General features: G+C 54.8%; 4 protein-coding genes across 4 annotated transcripts; 1 reads left to right on the plus strand and 3 right to left on the minus strand.

The window, feature by feature from the left end:
• Positions 1–2169: 2169 nt before the first annotated feature.
• On the minus strand, positions 2170–3846 carry H6S33_002980 (uncharacterized protein; the record flags this gene model as incomplete). The annotated part of the gene is made up of 1 exon (XM_044834758.1): positions 2170–3846. One exon carries the CDS (start codon positions 3844–3846, stop codon positions 2170–2172), a length of 1677 nt encoding a protein of 558 aa, XP_044692187.1.
• Positions 3847–5599: 1753 nt separating this feature from the next.
• Positions 5600–7070, plus strand: H6S33_002981 (uncharacterized protein; the record flags this gene model as incomplete). The annotated part of the gene is made up of 2 exons (XM_044834759.1): positions 5600–5869; positions 5955–7070. The coding sequence occupies 2 exons, from the start codon at positions 5600–5602 to the stop codon at positions 7068–7070; spliced, it is 1386 nt and encodes a 461-aa protein (XP_044692188.1).
• Positions 7071–7984: 914 nt separating this feature from the next.
• H6S33_002982 (uncharacterized protein) lies at positions 7985–9535 on the minus strand (the record flags this gene model as incomplete). The annotated part of the gene is made up of 6 exons (XM_044834760.1): positions 7985–8416; positions 8486–8741; positions 8809–9005; positions 9068–9143; positions 9200–9233; positions 9304–9535. The coding sequence occupies 6 exons, from the start codon at positions 9533–9535 to the stop codon at positions 7985–7987; spliced, it is 1227 nt and encodes a 408-aa protein (XP_044692189.1).
• A 2075-nt stretch (positions 9536–11610) lies between these two features.
• Positions 11611–12076, minus strand: H6S33_002983 (uncharacterized protein; the record flags this gene model as incomplete). Its single annotated transcript, XM_044834761.1, has 2 exons — positions 11611–11636; positions 11698–12076. 2 exons carry the CDS (start codon positions 12074–12076, stop codon positions 11611–11613), a joined length of 405 nt encoding a protein of 134 aa, XP_044692190.1.
• Positions 12077–12834: the final 758 nt, after the last annotated feature.

Consider the following 12834-nt stretch of genomic DNA (forward strand, 5'->3'; position numbering starts at 1 on the left):
TAGTACAGGAAAAAGCCAAAAGATGTGTAGACGATGAGCGGGATGGATGGAGATGAGGAAAGAGAGACGTGAGACCAAGACCGGATACAAGGGCATAAAAGAACGGCGTGGATCAAAGGAGTGAGTGATCAGTGCATGAAGTGAAGTGTGATGGGGGTGAAGAATGAAGCGGAACAGAGTGCGGATAGATAATCTGGTGTAGCGGGGGATACAGTAGATGGCGAGGGTAAAAGATGATGGCGGAACGAACGAAGACTCAGGGAATGGTTACATGTAGGGACGAACAAGTGAGGAAAGAGTGGGGTGAAGAACAGACATAAGTGCGAGAGCACACACAGACACTGGATTTGAATCTAGAAACAAAAGACACACGTGAAAAACGGGGTATAATAAAGGTTGGAGAACAGCGGAGATGAAAAGGTGGATGGATGAAGAACAGTGATAGGATGAAGGGTAGAGAGAGAGAGAGAGTGGGGTGCGGTGAAGGAGTGGTTAACATCTATAGGGTTAGGGGTAGTCTCGCACCCATCCCCTACTTAGCAGCAAGTCCCTGGAAGCATGGAAGTAGAGGGGGTGGGGACGAGCCGAGGTTAGGGGTCCCTGTTCATCTTGTCGCCGACTCCCCAAGTATCAGGTAACCGTAGCTGGACGAATAGAATAGGCTGTGACCCATAAAAAACACAGAAGGGACGAACGCGATCAATGCCTCGACCCATGATCACCCACATCCACGCCAAGCCAAACGAGTGACCACCCATGACGGCATACAAACTAACCCCTCTCCTTTTCCGCCCATAGCCCACAGCCGCTCCGGCCGGACCACAGTACTGCCGCGGGCGTGAGATGCATGGTGTAGATCCAGGCCAACCGGAATATAGGGCCCAACCCAACCCAGGAGCGACTTGAGCGTCGCGTATTTAAGCATTACGCCAAAAGCCCAACGCACGCCCCTCAAAGCAACCAAAACAAGCACCCCAAGCATCGGATTGAATAGCCCAGCGGTATTGAGTCATTGCCTCACTCCCTGCCCGTGTCTTGATATGCGCGCGCTCAGCCCATCAAGTGGTTCGGCAGAAGAGATTAGGGGATGAGGGTTGGGGGACATTTTTTTGTCTTTTCTTTTGCCCGCGCGCCCCCATCCCATGGCCCACTGGGCCTCGGACATGACTACGACACCCCGCCAGCCCTTTTGTTCTGCTTCAGATCATCATTGGTTTACCACCTCTCCTCCACCTAGCAACTTTCTTTCTCCATCTGATCTGTTGTCCCCCCGCTGGGCGTGCACGAGAAAAAAAAAAACAATGGCCGTGGGTGGCAGGGTATGTATGAATGCCAGCTTTATAATTTAGAGAGCAGGCACTGAGTCCTGCCTCATGCGCATGGTTGCTACTATTACATAGATTGTAATGGCTGGCTGGCTGGCTGGCTGGCTGGCGGGCGGATTGGCGGGCGGGTGGGTGGGTTATTGATATCCTGTGTCCAGCAGCTACATAGCGCATGCTAGCTGCGGTCTCGCCAGTCTATTGAAAGCTCACGTTCTCACTACTAACCATCACTCGGCTCATCACCACAATCACAATTACTTCACAACCACCCTCACCACCCTCACCGCTCACCCACAACCACCCACCCACCCACAACCGCACACATCACTCACAATCACAACCGCACACAGCACAAACCACACCGTAAATTTAAAGTCAAATCCATATATTGCCCCCGCCTCCCCACCTACGCTACAACGTACCTACAAACAAGCCATCTAACACACTCCTAGCATACACAAAACACAAAACACACACCAAAAAAAAAAGCACAAATACGCCACCCAAAGCCACACCGTCGGATCATGGATCATCACTCGGTCACGTTACACAAAGGAAAATCATGGGGAAGAGAGAAGACCGGATAGAAGGCTGGAGGAGGCCAGAGAGAGAGAGAGAGAGAGAGAGAGAGAGAGAGAGAGAGAGAGAGAGAGAGAGAAAGGACCAGAACCAGAATACCCACATGAGGAAGGAGAGAACGCACAAGCACCGAACCAAAAGGAAGAGAACCGCACCAAACAGAAACGCACCGCACCAGACAGAAGAAAGAAAGAAAGAGACCCAGAACCCCAAGAAAGAACGAAAAGAAAAAGAAAGAAAGAAAATAACAAACTACCTACACCTACTAACACACCACACACCGTCCCCTCCCCCTCCTGTCCACCCCCGCCCCCGCACCCCCCTCCCACATCCACGCGCCGCCCCTCCTTCTCCTCCTCCTCCCGCCCTCCTCGCCGCCCATAAACGCCGCCCACGCCCTCTCCACCTTCTCCGCGTCGCCCATCTCGCCCCTGCCACACCTCTCCCAATGCGTATCCACCACCGCCTGCCACCCAAAATAGCACTTCACCTTCACCCGTCCCCCCACACCCCCCGAATTCTGCCCCATCACCGCGCGCACCCCCTCCCACGTCACACCGGGGCAATCATACACCGCCAGCGCCACCTCCGCGACACCCCTATACCGCACGGCCCTCACCGCCTCATCCAGCACGCGATCCGTCACCGCCGTCCCATCCGCCTCCACACACCTCACCCCCGCGCACCTCCTCAGCACCTCCACCACGCCGCCATCCCCGACATCCGCGCAGCTCCCCACATTCAGATACACCACCTTCCCATGCCGTGCCAGCGCCGTAACCGCAGCATCACTAACCGCAACACACCCCTCAACATCAACATGCGACAGCCCCCTGGCGCCGCCAAACAGCGCCGCCAGCCCCGCGTCCGTCACCCCCACGTCCGCCGCCGCCTCAAACCCCTCCAGGTGCGGCGCATGCGCCGCCAGCACATGCAGCGCCGCGTCCGTAATCCGTGGACACGACGACACGGCCAGCCACGTGAGTCTGCGCGGCGGCGGCGGCGCCGCCCCGCTGCTACTGTGGTGGTAGGGGCCCAGACACAGCGTGCGGATGGCATCGTCCGTGAGACCCGCACAGCTATTCATATCCAGCCTCGTGATTCGATTCGCGCTGTGAATCGCGCTCATGACGGTGGCGTCTTCGACGCCGTTGACGCCGCACGCGCGCAGCTCCCTTAGTCGGCCGCACCCCTCCACGATCCGCTTGAGGCCGCGGGCCTCGAGGCCAGCGCACCAGCTGACGTCGGCCGCCTCGAGCGCCGGCAGCGACGTGGCGATGAGGCGCGCGACGCTGAAGGTGAGTGCGCGGCAGCCGGAGACGTCGAGGCGGACGAGGGCCGCGTTGCGGTGGACGATGGCGCCCAGGGCGGCCTTGGAGGGCTGGGCGCCCTCGAGGATGACGGAGCGCAGGTTGCGCGGCGCGGAGTACGTTGCGTCTTGGCGCCAGTCGGCGGCGAGCTGGAGGCAGCCGCGGAGGTTGAGGTGGCGCAGGAAGGGGGCGGAGGAGGTGATGAGGGCTGCGAGCTGCGACGCGGGGATGCGCGTGTAGTAGTGCGTTGTGTCGAGCGTGGACCAGAGCTGGCCGTCGCGCGTGAGGGATGCGAAGTCGCGGGAGGTGGGCGCCGTGCGCAGGAGGTCCGGGGTGGAGAGGTGGCTGAGGATGTGCAGTTTGAGTTCGGGCGGGAGGGGCGTCCAGAGGTCGCGGCGGGGCCGGGGGGGGAGCGGGATGGTGATGTGCAGGGACTCGCCGTCGGTGCCGTAGGGGATTTGCACGGTTTGGGCGGGGTGCGGGGGGGGTGTGGCGAGCGTGAGGGTTGAGGAGGCGTGGTGCGGGGTGAGCGCGGGGGAGAGGGGGGACCCGAGGGCGGAGGGCGTGGTGAGCTGCGGGGAGGAGCTGATGCGCGAGAGGCGGTCGAGGAGACGGCGGCGGCGGGTGGGCATTGTGGGTGCTGCTGCTGGTCGGTGGTCTGCTTGTTTGCGGGGTGGAGAGAGAAGTACCGATCGAGCTATCGTCGGCTCACGGCACTGACTGTGGCTTGATAGGTCGAGTCGAGGTCTAAACTGAGTGTTTCCAGAAGAGCAGCAGAAGAGCAGCAGAAGAACAGAAGAAGAAAAAGAAGAAAAGAATAAGAAGAAGAAGAAGAAGAAGAAGAAGGCAGCGAGTCCACTATCTTGTATATATGTACGACCTCCTCTCCTCCCAACGGGTAAAAAAAAGAACACTCGCGGAAAAAAAGAAAAAAAGAAAAAAAGGCGATCAGAAGGGCGCGGAGGCAGGTGAGATGTCAACCGGCCAGCCAGCAAGCCAGCCACGAAGAAGAAGAAGAAGGGGGAGAAGAAGAAGAAGAAGAAGAAGAGGGTGTGGGGATGAACAAGAGCTCGAGCCTCGAGGAGAGGAGAGGAGAGGAGAGTAAGTGGGGTAAGTCTGCATTCCAGCCCAGCCCAGTGCAGTCCAGTGCAGTCCAGTCCAGCTAGAGTAGAGTGCACGCAGTCCCTCTCTCAGTCCCTCTCTCAGTCCCCCTCCCCCTCTCATATCCAGTGCACTGTCGCGTGTGTACTCTGTTGCGACCGCCAAGCCACCCCTCCCTCCCCTCCCCTCCCCTCCCCTCCCCTCCCCTCCCCTCCCCCTCCCCCAATCTTATCGATAGCCCCCCTCCCCTCCCCTCCCTTCCCTGTCCTCCCCCCACCCATGCACCCTCCTGTCACCCACCCCCTCTTTTCTTCTCCTGCTCACCCGACCCACCAACCACTCACACATGCACGCCCAATCTAGCAATCTACCAATCTGGCCATTTGTTTGGCTCCGAGTGCACAAACAAATGCTTGCCGGCCAGCCATGCAGGGCGACCTGTGAAAAGTGTGAGAAAGCGAAAAAAAAAAAAAAAAAGACATGTGGGCTGCAGCGGCTAAGGGCCTGAATCCCTGCCCTGCCCTGCCCTGCCCTGCCCTGCCCTGCCCTGCCCTGCCGGCGTGCGCTCGTGAGATCCTTTTTGTTCGGGCCTCTCTCTCTCTCTCCCTGCCAGTGTGAAGCTTTTGACGGGGACCGCAGAGGACGGCACGGCACGGTAAGCGGGAGGGACTACGATTCTGGAGACTCTGGATACTCGACTCTGCTCTGGATACTTTCCTACTCGAGACATGCTATGGTAAATAGACTATCCCTCCCTCGGGCCTTCGTTGGTGAGCGCTCGTCTCAAGTTTCAAAGATGGCTGCAGCGACGTAACTAACTAACTAGGGTCGCCAAGTGCGGGAGTGGGCGTGAGCAGCTAGACCTAACCCTGTCCACCTCACACCTGCTTCGCAACCTCACCCTCACCCTCGCCTCACGCTCACGCTCGCATAGCAACGCAGCAACGCAGCAACGCAGCAACGGGGCAATCTTCTCTTCACAAGCCTTTTTTCTCTGGATAACCCGCCGTCTGATCATTGGCATCCGGGGATGATGTGATGATAATTACAAGACAAACGTAACCAGCTAATCTGATCTATGGCCTGTGCTGGGATGGGATGGGATGGCTCGCTAACTTATTCTCAGCTATCACGCACTGCCATAACGTCACCTTCAATAACCTCACCTTCAACGGCTTCAAACTTCACCATTCAGTCCGCCATTCAAATCTCGCCATTCGACTAGCACAGCTCCAACCACAGCTTCAAACCTCCTCACCTCCCCCCCAGACTCACCACGCAGCAATGCCCGACCTCCTCGACGCCCCCACCCTCTCCCTCATCCGCCGCGTCCTCTGCGCGCACGCGCCGCCCACCCAACCCCTCTCCTCCCTCCTCCCGCCCATCACAAAGCACCCCGACATCGACATGCAGCTGTACGCCCTCCTCGCCATCGTCTGCCGCGACTACATCGACACCTGGTACACGGGCATCAGCAGCGACCGCGAGTTCATCAGCGAGGTGGTCAAGGTCGTCGCAGACGTTGTGGCCGAGGTGGAGAGGCGGGTCGATGGTGTGAGTGCTAGCTGGATTCCGCCGGTTTGAAAAGAAGAAAAAAAGGGGGGGGGTTGCGGGGTGCGGGCTAATGTATAGTGTGCAGATTGATATACCCCTCCTACTCCTCGACGAGCTCCCCGCGCTCGTAACACGCCACATCACGGACCACCGGCTCGCGCATGCCCGCGCTGGCACGGTGAGCCACCACACCCCCGCGGAGCTGTTCCACAACCTGCAGCCCCACCCGGCGCTCGCGAGCGCGGAGGCGACGCAGCAGTACAACAAGCTCCTGTCCCACGCACTCCTCGACGCCCTGCTGCCGGTGCAAAAGCTGCAGAGCCCCTGCGCGAGGACATTTGTGCGCGACCTGCTGGCGGCGATGGCGGTCGGCGGACTGGTCGAGAAGATGAGCGAGCCGGCGATGCTACACGGGCTCATCACCAGTCTGCTAGCGCGGCCTCCTTCTCCCCCCCCTCCCCCTCCTCCTGCTGCGCCGCCGCCGCCGCCGCCGCCGCCGGAACCGAGGCCACTGCACCACCAACAAGCACGCGCAAAAACACCCTCCATCCGCATCCCGCCAGCGCTCGAATCCGCCCTCTCGGCCATGCTGCTGCTCCTCCTCGGCTTCAAGGCCTTCGCCGTCTCGCTCCTACACACCCTACACACGCCGCCGCCGCCGCCGCCGCGGCCGCCGCGCGCAAAAAAGCCCTTCCTGGCCATGGCCGCCGTGCGCCTGCTGCCCGTCTACCTCGGCGTCCCGCTGCTGCAGCCGTGGCTCTGGGGCATCCTCTGCCTGCTGCTGCGCCCGCTCACCACCGGCCGCATCGGCGCCGCTGTGGACGGGCTGATCGCCGACGCTGTCACGGGCGGCCTCGAGAGCAGCGTGGTGGCCGAGGCGCTCTGGCGGGCGAGGGGTCTGCTGTTCCCCGGGAATGCGCCGATGGGTGCTGGGGGCGCGCCGGTGGATGTGGCGGCTGTGAGGAGGCGGGCGGTGGATGTGCTTGTGGAGCGGGTGCCGGAGGCGGTGTGGGGCGTGTGGGTTGGGGAGGACGGGGATAAGGAGGGGAGGAGGAGGTGGGTGGGGGAGTGGTGTGTGGATGTGTGGGGTGATAAGGAGGTGAATAGGCATTTGTGGTACGCGGTGCTGGATTTGCTGGTGGGGAGGTTGGTGCCGGAGCTGGTGGAGGGGCCGAGTGTGGTGAAGGGGAAGGAGGGGTAATGGGAGGATGCAGCTGGGTAGATCGATAGATAGACGGCGTTGGTGAGACTTGGCTTTTGTGTTTGTTGGCTGTATGTAGGTAGTGTAGATAATGCCCTAATAATTATGAATTAACGATTGCACTTGCCGGGAATTTCAGACCTGTTCCGATGGCAGTTGACGATTCAATACTAGAGGGTATAGGATTTGCATAAACCTCATGATACATAGCCCAGGCGTATCGAGGACGGAAAGTTAGAATTGTACATATAATTGTATACATTACTTTGCTAAGCACCCAGAAATCCCTTCATTGATAATCACTCGGTCAAACTTTCTCACTCGTCATAATAAAGGCCAATGAGGAGAGATTAACAACCGGGTGAAACACGTTACTCCAACCTACCCATTAATTCGCCGGGGTAATCTTTAGAGCAGTAGAGAACGGATGAATGAAGTCTATTAATTGTCAACTGTGCATGTATGAAAACTGAATTAAGGAAGGGGGGAGAAGGTTCCTCTTTATAGGTACGGTTTAGAATACAAAATGGCTCCAAGACAAAACTGCAGGTAATTCAGAGCCACGTCGACACCAGTAACGAACACGAGTAGATTCCACCAGCTGGATAAATAAAAACCACAAGTACATGTATGCAGCTCAACCCCCCTATCTAACCATGTCACATCACCCAAAACCTCCCAAAGTCTGTCCTTAACCCCATGCCACCTCCTACCCTATTCCTTCCTAACCGTCATGATTAACCTACATACACATTTAGTGCGAGGTGATATCCACAAACACAGCATTCGTAAACGTCTTGTTCCCCTTTGAGCTCGGCTCTTTTCTATCCAGCTTACCCTTCTCCCCCTTCTCCTCGTTCCTAGAGGCTGGCTTAAAGAAACTCTGTCCACCAAATACACCTTCGCTCCTCGGCTTAAAAAGACTCTTTCCAGTAGACACCCCCCCCGCTCTTCGGCTTCCCGATATTCCCATCACAAGCACCATCATGTCCTGCCCCCCTCACCACCGGAGGCAGTACGGAATTTACCACCAGCGGCTGCACGGGACCCATCCTCCTGTTCTCCTCCTTGATGTGTCCCTCGCCGGTAATTTTTTCTTTCTTGATGACAGGCTGCGTCGAGGCCCCTAGCTCCCCTTGTTCCGCCTTGATTCCGGGTTCGGTCTTCATTGTGGGCGGCACTTTTCTCTTCTTCTTAATTATGAAGACCGTGGGCATCTCCGGCTTCCTATTTACAACGGGGGCCTGGATAGGCTTCGGAACATACTGCGGCATCTGTCGGGGATTTGGGACCACAGATTCTGGGGGAGTGTATTTTGGTTCTTCGTCGTCCTCGTATCTGTCCAGCTGTACACGAATATTTATTTATAGTTAGCTATAGTAAGACAAAAGATTTTAATAGAAGACGCTGCTCACACCATATTCCACCTCCGGGAGCATGTATTTCCTAGAGCACGTTTTGTACGGCATAGGCTTGTAAATATTGTCGCTCGTCGGTCCCGTGGTCACGGTCTCAGGGGTTTTTATGAATGTCATGTTTTTCTTTGAGGGTGCTGGCGGCTGAGGCTTGTAGCCGTAGACGTATGGGTATTTGGTCATGTCTATCTCGGTTCCTCCTATGGTGCCAGGGAACGCCTCGAATTTGGTGGAGTCAAAGCATCCCATTGTCTTGCTGGCATCTACATCAGCAGCGAAGCACCCAGAAGACATGAGATTTAGGAAGATGTCAGGGGTCATACAATTGGGAGTATCGGGGATGGTTGTACCACAGCTTATGGGCCTGGTAAAGGGTGTCGTTGATGAAGTCGTTGATGCAGATAACCTCGACCCCGCGAGAGGGGCTCTTGACACTCGTTGTCACCAAGGCCACTGCCTGCATCACCTTCTCCTCCCACCATGCACTGGGGATGGGTGTTTTGCACAAGTGTTTCAGTATCTACATAAATAACATGTAATTAGTATCATTGGCCCCGTCACACCACACAACAACCAACTTACATGCAACTCTTCCAACAGCTCCATCGCCGCCACCTTTCCAAACTGCCGCACCACAAAAGCCTTAATCTCATCGTGGCTCCAAACCGGTTTCATCAGCCCCGCCGGCCACGGGTACGCCCGGATCTCACTCACTGTCCCCAACGCCGCCGCCCGCCCGCCCTGCGCACTATACAGCGCCGTGATAATTCCCACGTGGTGGAACTCGTCCACACACACCCTACTTACTGGCCTCTTACCACCACTGGCGGGCTGTGACTGCGGATGCCCGACAGGGTGGACATCGGGCTGGTGACGGTTGCGCTCCCAGAAGGAGCCGGTGTCGTGGTTGAAGGGGACTGCGGGGACGCTGAAGGCACTAAGGTGGGCGTGGAGTCTGCGTTGAAGGGTGGCGGTGCGGTGGCCGGTAGTGGTGTGCGTGCAGAAGAGACAACCGATGGCTTTCCAGCGGCTGTGGTCGGGGGTTGCCATTGTGTGGGTTGGTGATCGGGGTCTCTTATGGCAGAGGGCGGTGTTAGATGAACGTTTGTGGGTGAGAGGAGGGGTGTTTGTGAGTTTTTATATTCAATTAATGCCACGTTTAGATGTTCTGGGCCTTCGAATCGACGATGTGATCTTTCCAGATATCTAGATATAGCGGGAAGTTTTGAGGATTCAAAAAGCTATACATGACTCCTGTGTACTAGACTACACCACCAGGGCCGTACATGACCTCCAGCACGGGATCGAGATAAAAAACAAAATCGCATTAATACTAGAGAATGCCGAACGAAACCCCCCGTTTTGACCAGTATCGCGGAGGGGAAACCTCTAACGTTAACCCCCTCCCGCCTTGGATATACTGCTAGCTACTATATTCGAGTAGATTCTGCAGCAATTCCATCTTCACCGTGATGGTCCTGGATCTAGTAGATCTTTCCGACCGATAGCCAATGCAATGCCGGTATACTGAAGCGCCGGCAATATGCAATGGGCCTGTCAGCTACACGCATATATGGTTAGAATCATTCTTCAAGGACTATGTAAACCATAGGCGACCAGCGAGTACTCCTCACTAATTAACCGGAGATTCTATAAGACTCTCACAAGATTCGAGGAGGCCCAGAAGCCTGCTATAAACATAGTCTTGGCAATTTATATGCAGCAAGCTCGAGGTCTATGTGGTTGGTTCTATCCTACATGGGCGATGTGAATGAGCGAGGGCCAGATCTTGCATTCAGAGAAACAGCTAGACGTTATCGGCGGCCGCACATTGGGAACGAACAAGAGAAACTTATATTTTCTAAGAAGGTCTTTAGTGCAGTGGAGAATCGATGAATTGAAGTCTACTATATGTAAGAACTAATGATCAAAACAGAGTAAGAGGGATCCAGAGAGAAGGCTTTCTCTTTATAGGTACAATGTAGAGGACAAAATGGCTCCAAGACATACATAGTTTGGAGCCACGTCCAAACTGCAAAGTGAAAAAAATGTTGACAAAATGCAATTGCCAACAACGACCGCAATGAATTGCCGCAAATAACAACTTCTTCTTGCTGCTCAACGTCATCGCGTAACTGACATTTCGGCATCTAGGGATGTCTGGCTGCCTACACGTACCCAGCCGCTCGGATGCGGGCCGGCTGAGTGCATGCCTAGCTGCTGTCCAGATATACATGTATGTAGGCACCCGCCATCCGCCGTCTGACTATGCAGCTAGAGATCTCGAGGAGCATGTTCTGTCTTCTACCGCTTCTGCAGCGTGCCAGGACGTACTAAACCACGCATTGACCGGTCCGCCCTTACTCTACATGCGAATGTCCCCCGGGGTTGGAATGCATATATCGAGGCCCAACGACAACTTAAAATCCTAGCAGTAGGGATCTAGAATCAGCGTTTTCACGCAGCGCCTAGGACATTCGGAAATAGGGAACATCCAGTTGGAACCCAATTCAATGTGGCCAGCCAGTCAATGGATTAACTCTCGGCAGGCACAATTGGCCATCCGCTTGGAAATTAGGGTAGAGCCTGGTCGCCAAAGCTATACGCAGGGAGGAGAGCTTGATGGCCGTTCTACTAGGCTTTTAAACCCAAAAGTTTCGAATCGCGGATGCTTCTAGTTGATGTCATTCTAACCTTTTCTGGTTATTGAGACTTTCTAAAACATCCCATGCACGCTTTGGGGGGTAACTTCTATCTACTATTCTCTGGATGAAAAGCCAGAGTTAATATTCGGTGACATGCCAGCAGTTTTTCAACAAACGGAGCTGAAGAATTTATCTAAACTATCTGCTGGAATACCCAATCCGATTAGTGATTTGATTGCAGCTGTTTCGCCTGCATCTATTACTTTCATCCCTTTATGAAAGGAATATCATAATTCATTCAAGGGAACCGCAGTAGCTAAACAAGTCAGATAAACCCCAATTCGACACCTCCGGGGGGGCCGCCCGCAAGCAATCGCAATAGAGAAAAAGGAAAAGAAGAGAAATCATCAAAGTCTCAACATAGAGCATCGAATTTCACCCCGAAACGCCCACCCAGCTCGTCAATCCGAAAGACCACATCTACTTCCTTCCCTCTACCATAATACCTACAGACCGCATTAGCACTCACACCCCACCCACGCCCGACGCTCCCAAGACAACACTCACAATGATACCCCTCCTGCGTCTTAATCGCCGGGTTCGTATAGATGGGCTTATCACACGTCGACACCGGCAGCGCATATGCCGCATCCTCAAACGCCTTCAACAAGCTCCCCCGGATCTTCCACCCCAGCGACCCACCCTGTCGCGCCTTATCCTCACTCAACTCCCTCGCCACCGCATCGAACTTCTCGCCGTTCGCCAGGCGCTCGAGCACCGTCTCCATCTTTGAGTGCTTCTCGCAGAGGATGTGGCGCACGTTGAGAGAGTTTGCGGGCTTGAGCTTGTCGTCCTTGCCGCCTTTCGAGGAGGAGCCGGAGGAGGAGTCTTTCTTGGTGTCCTTTTTGGAGTCCTTGGTTGCGGCTTTGGGGGTAGATTTGCCCATGGTTAGTTGTGTGTGAGGCGGGAGGGTTTTTAGGTGCGTAGAGGTGTATTTTAGATCTATGGTTTATCCGGGTACTGGATGGTCTGTTATGTTGGGTCTGTCTTGACGTTGGTAGAGTAACCCTAGCCTAGCAGATACAAATGTAGACAGGGTAACTGTTGTGTCGGTACTGCAGTAATAATTCGCCAGCAGCTCGCGCTAGGATTCATCTTCTCAGAGTTGCAACTTGTATTAAAAGATGGTTTTTGGAGTTGAAAAGTTGCGATATCGTCAATTATACTCACTCAATGGTTGAAAGAGTGAGTGCCAGGTATTGGTTTGATAACTTAATGAGGCTAGCTAGTACAGTATAATTAATACTGTAGCTGACGTATAATATAATTATAAATTCTTGGGCGTAAGTCACTTTCGAAATTTCTTTCAAGTCTTGCCGTGTAGCAAGTACCACTTTCCCGCCTTTACGATTAACCACCGGCCCTTTAACCCCGCAATAACCATAATTGATATAGTACTCCGGCGAGATGACTTTTAGAGAGTTGTTAAATATAATAGTAGCTATAAAAGAATTATATAATATCTAATATCTTTTATATCACTCCCTCGCCCTTATAACTTAACAGCTTCTATACACCTAAACAGAATTTCAATCAACCTTCCAAATACATATTCAACTATTAGTTCCCAACAATAAGTTAAAACTCCCATCCCGATGAGCTTTAATACTTGTGGTGGTGTAATATATATTACCTGCCAAATAA

The sequence above is a fragment of the Morchella sextelata genome (assembly GCF_020137385.1).
Source record: "Morchella sextelata strain SCLS chromosome Unknown scls_14, whole genome shotgun sequence".
In the NCBI taxonomy this organism is placed as follows: Eukaryota; Fungi; Ascomycota; class Pezizomycetes; order Pezizales; family Morchellaceae; genus Morchella; species Morchella sextelata.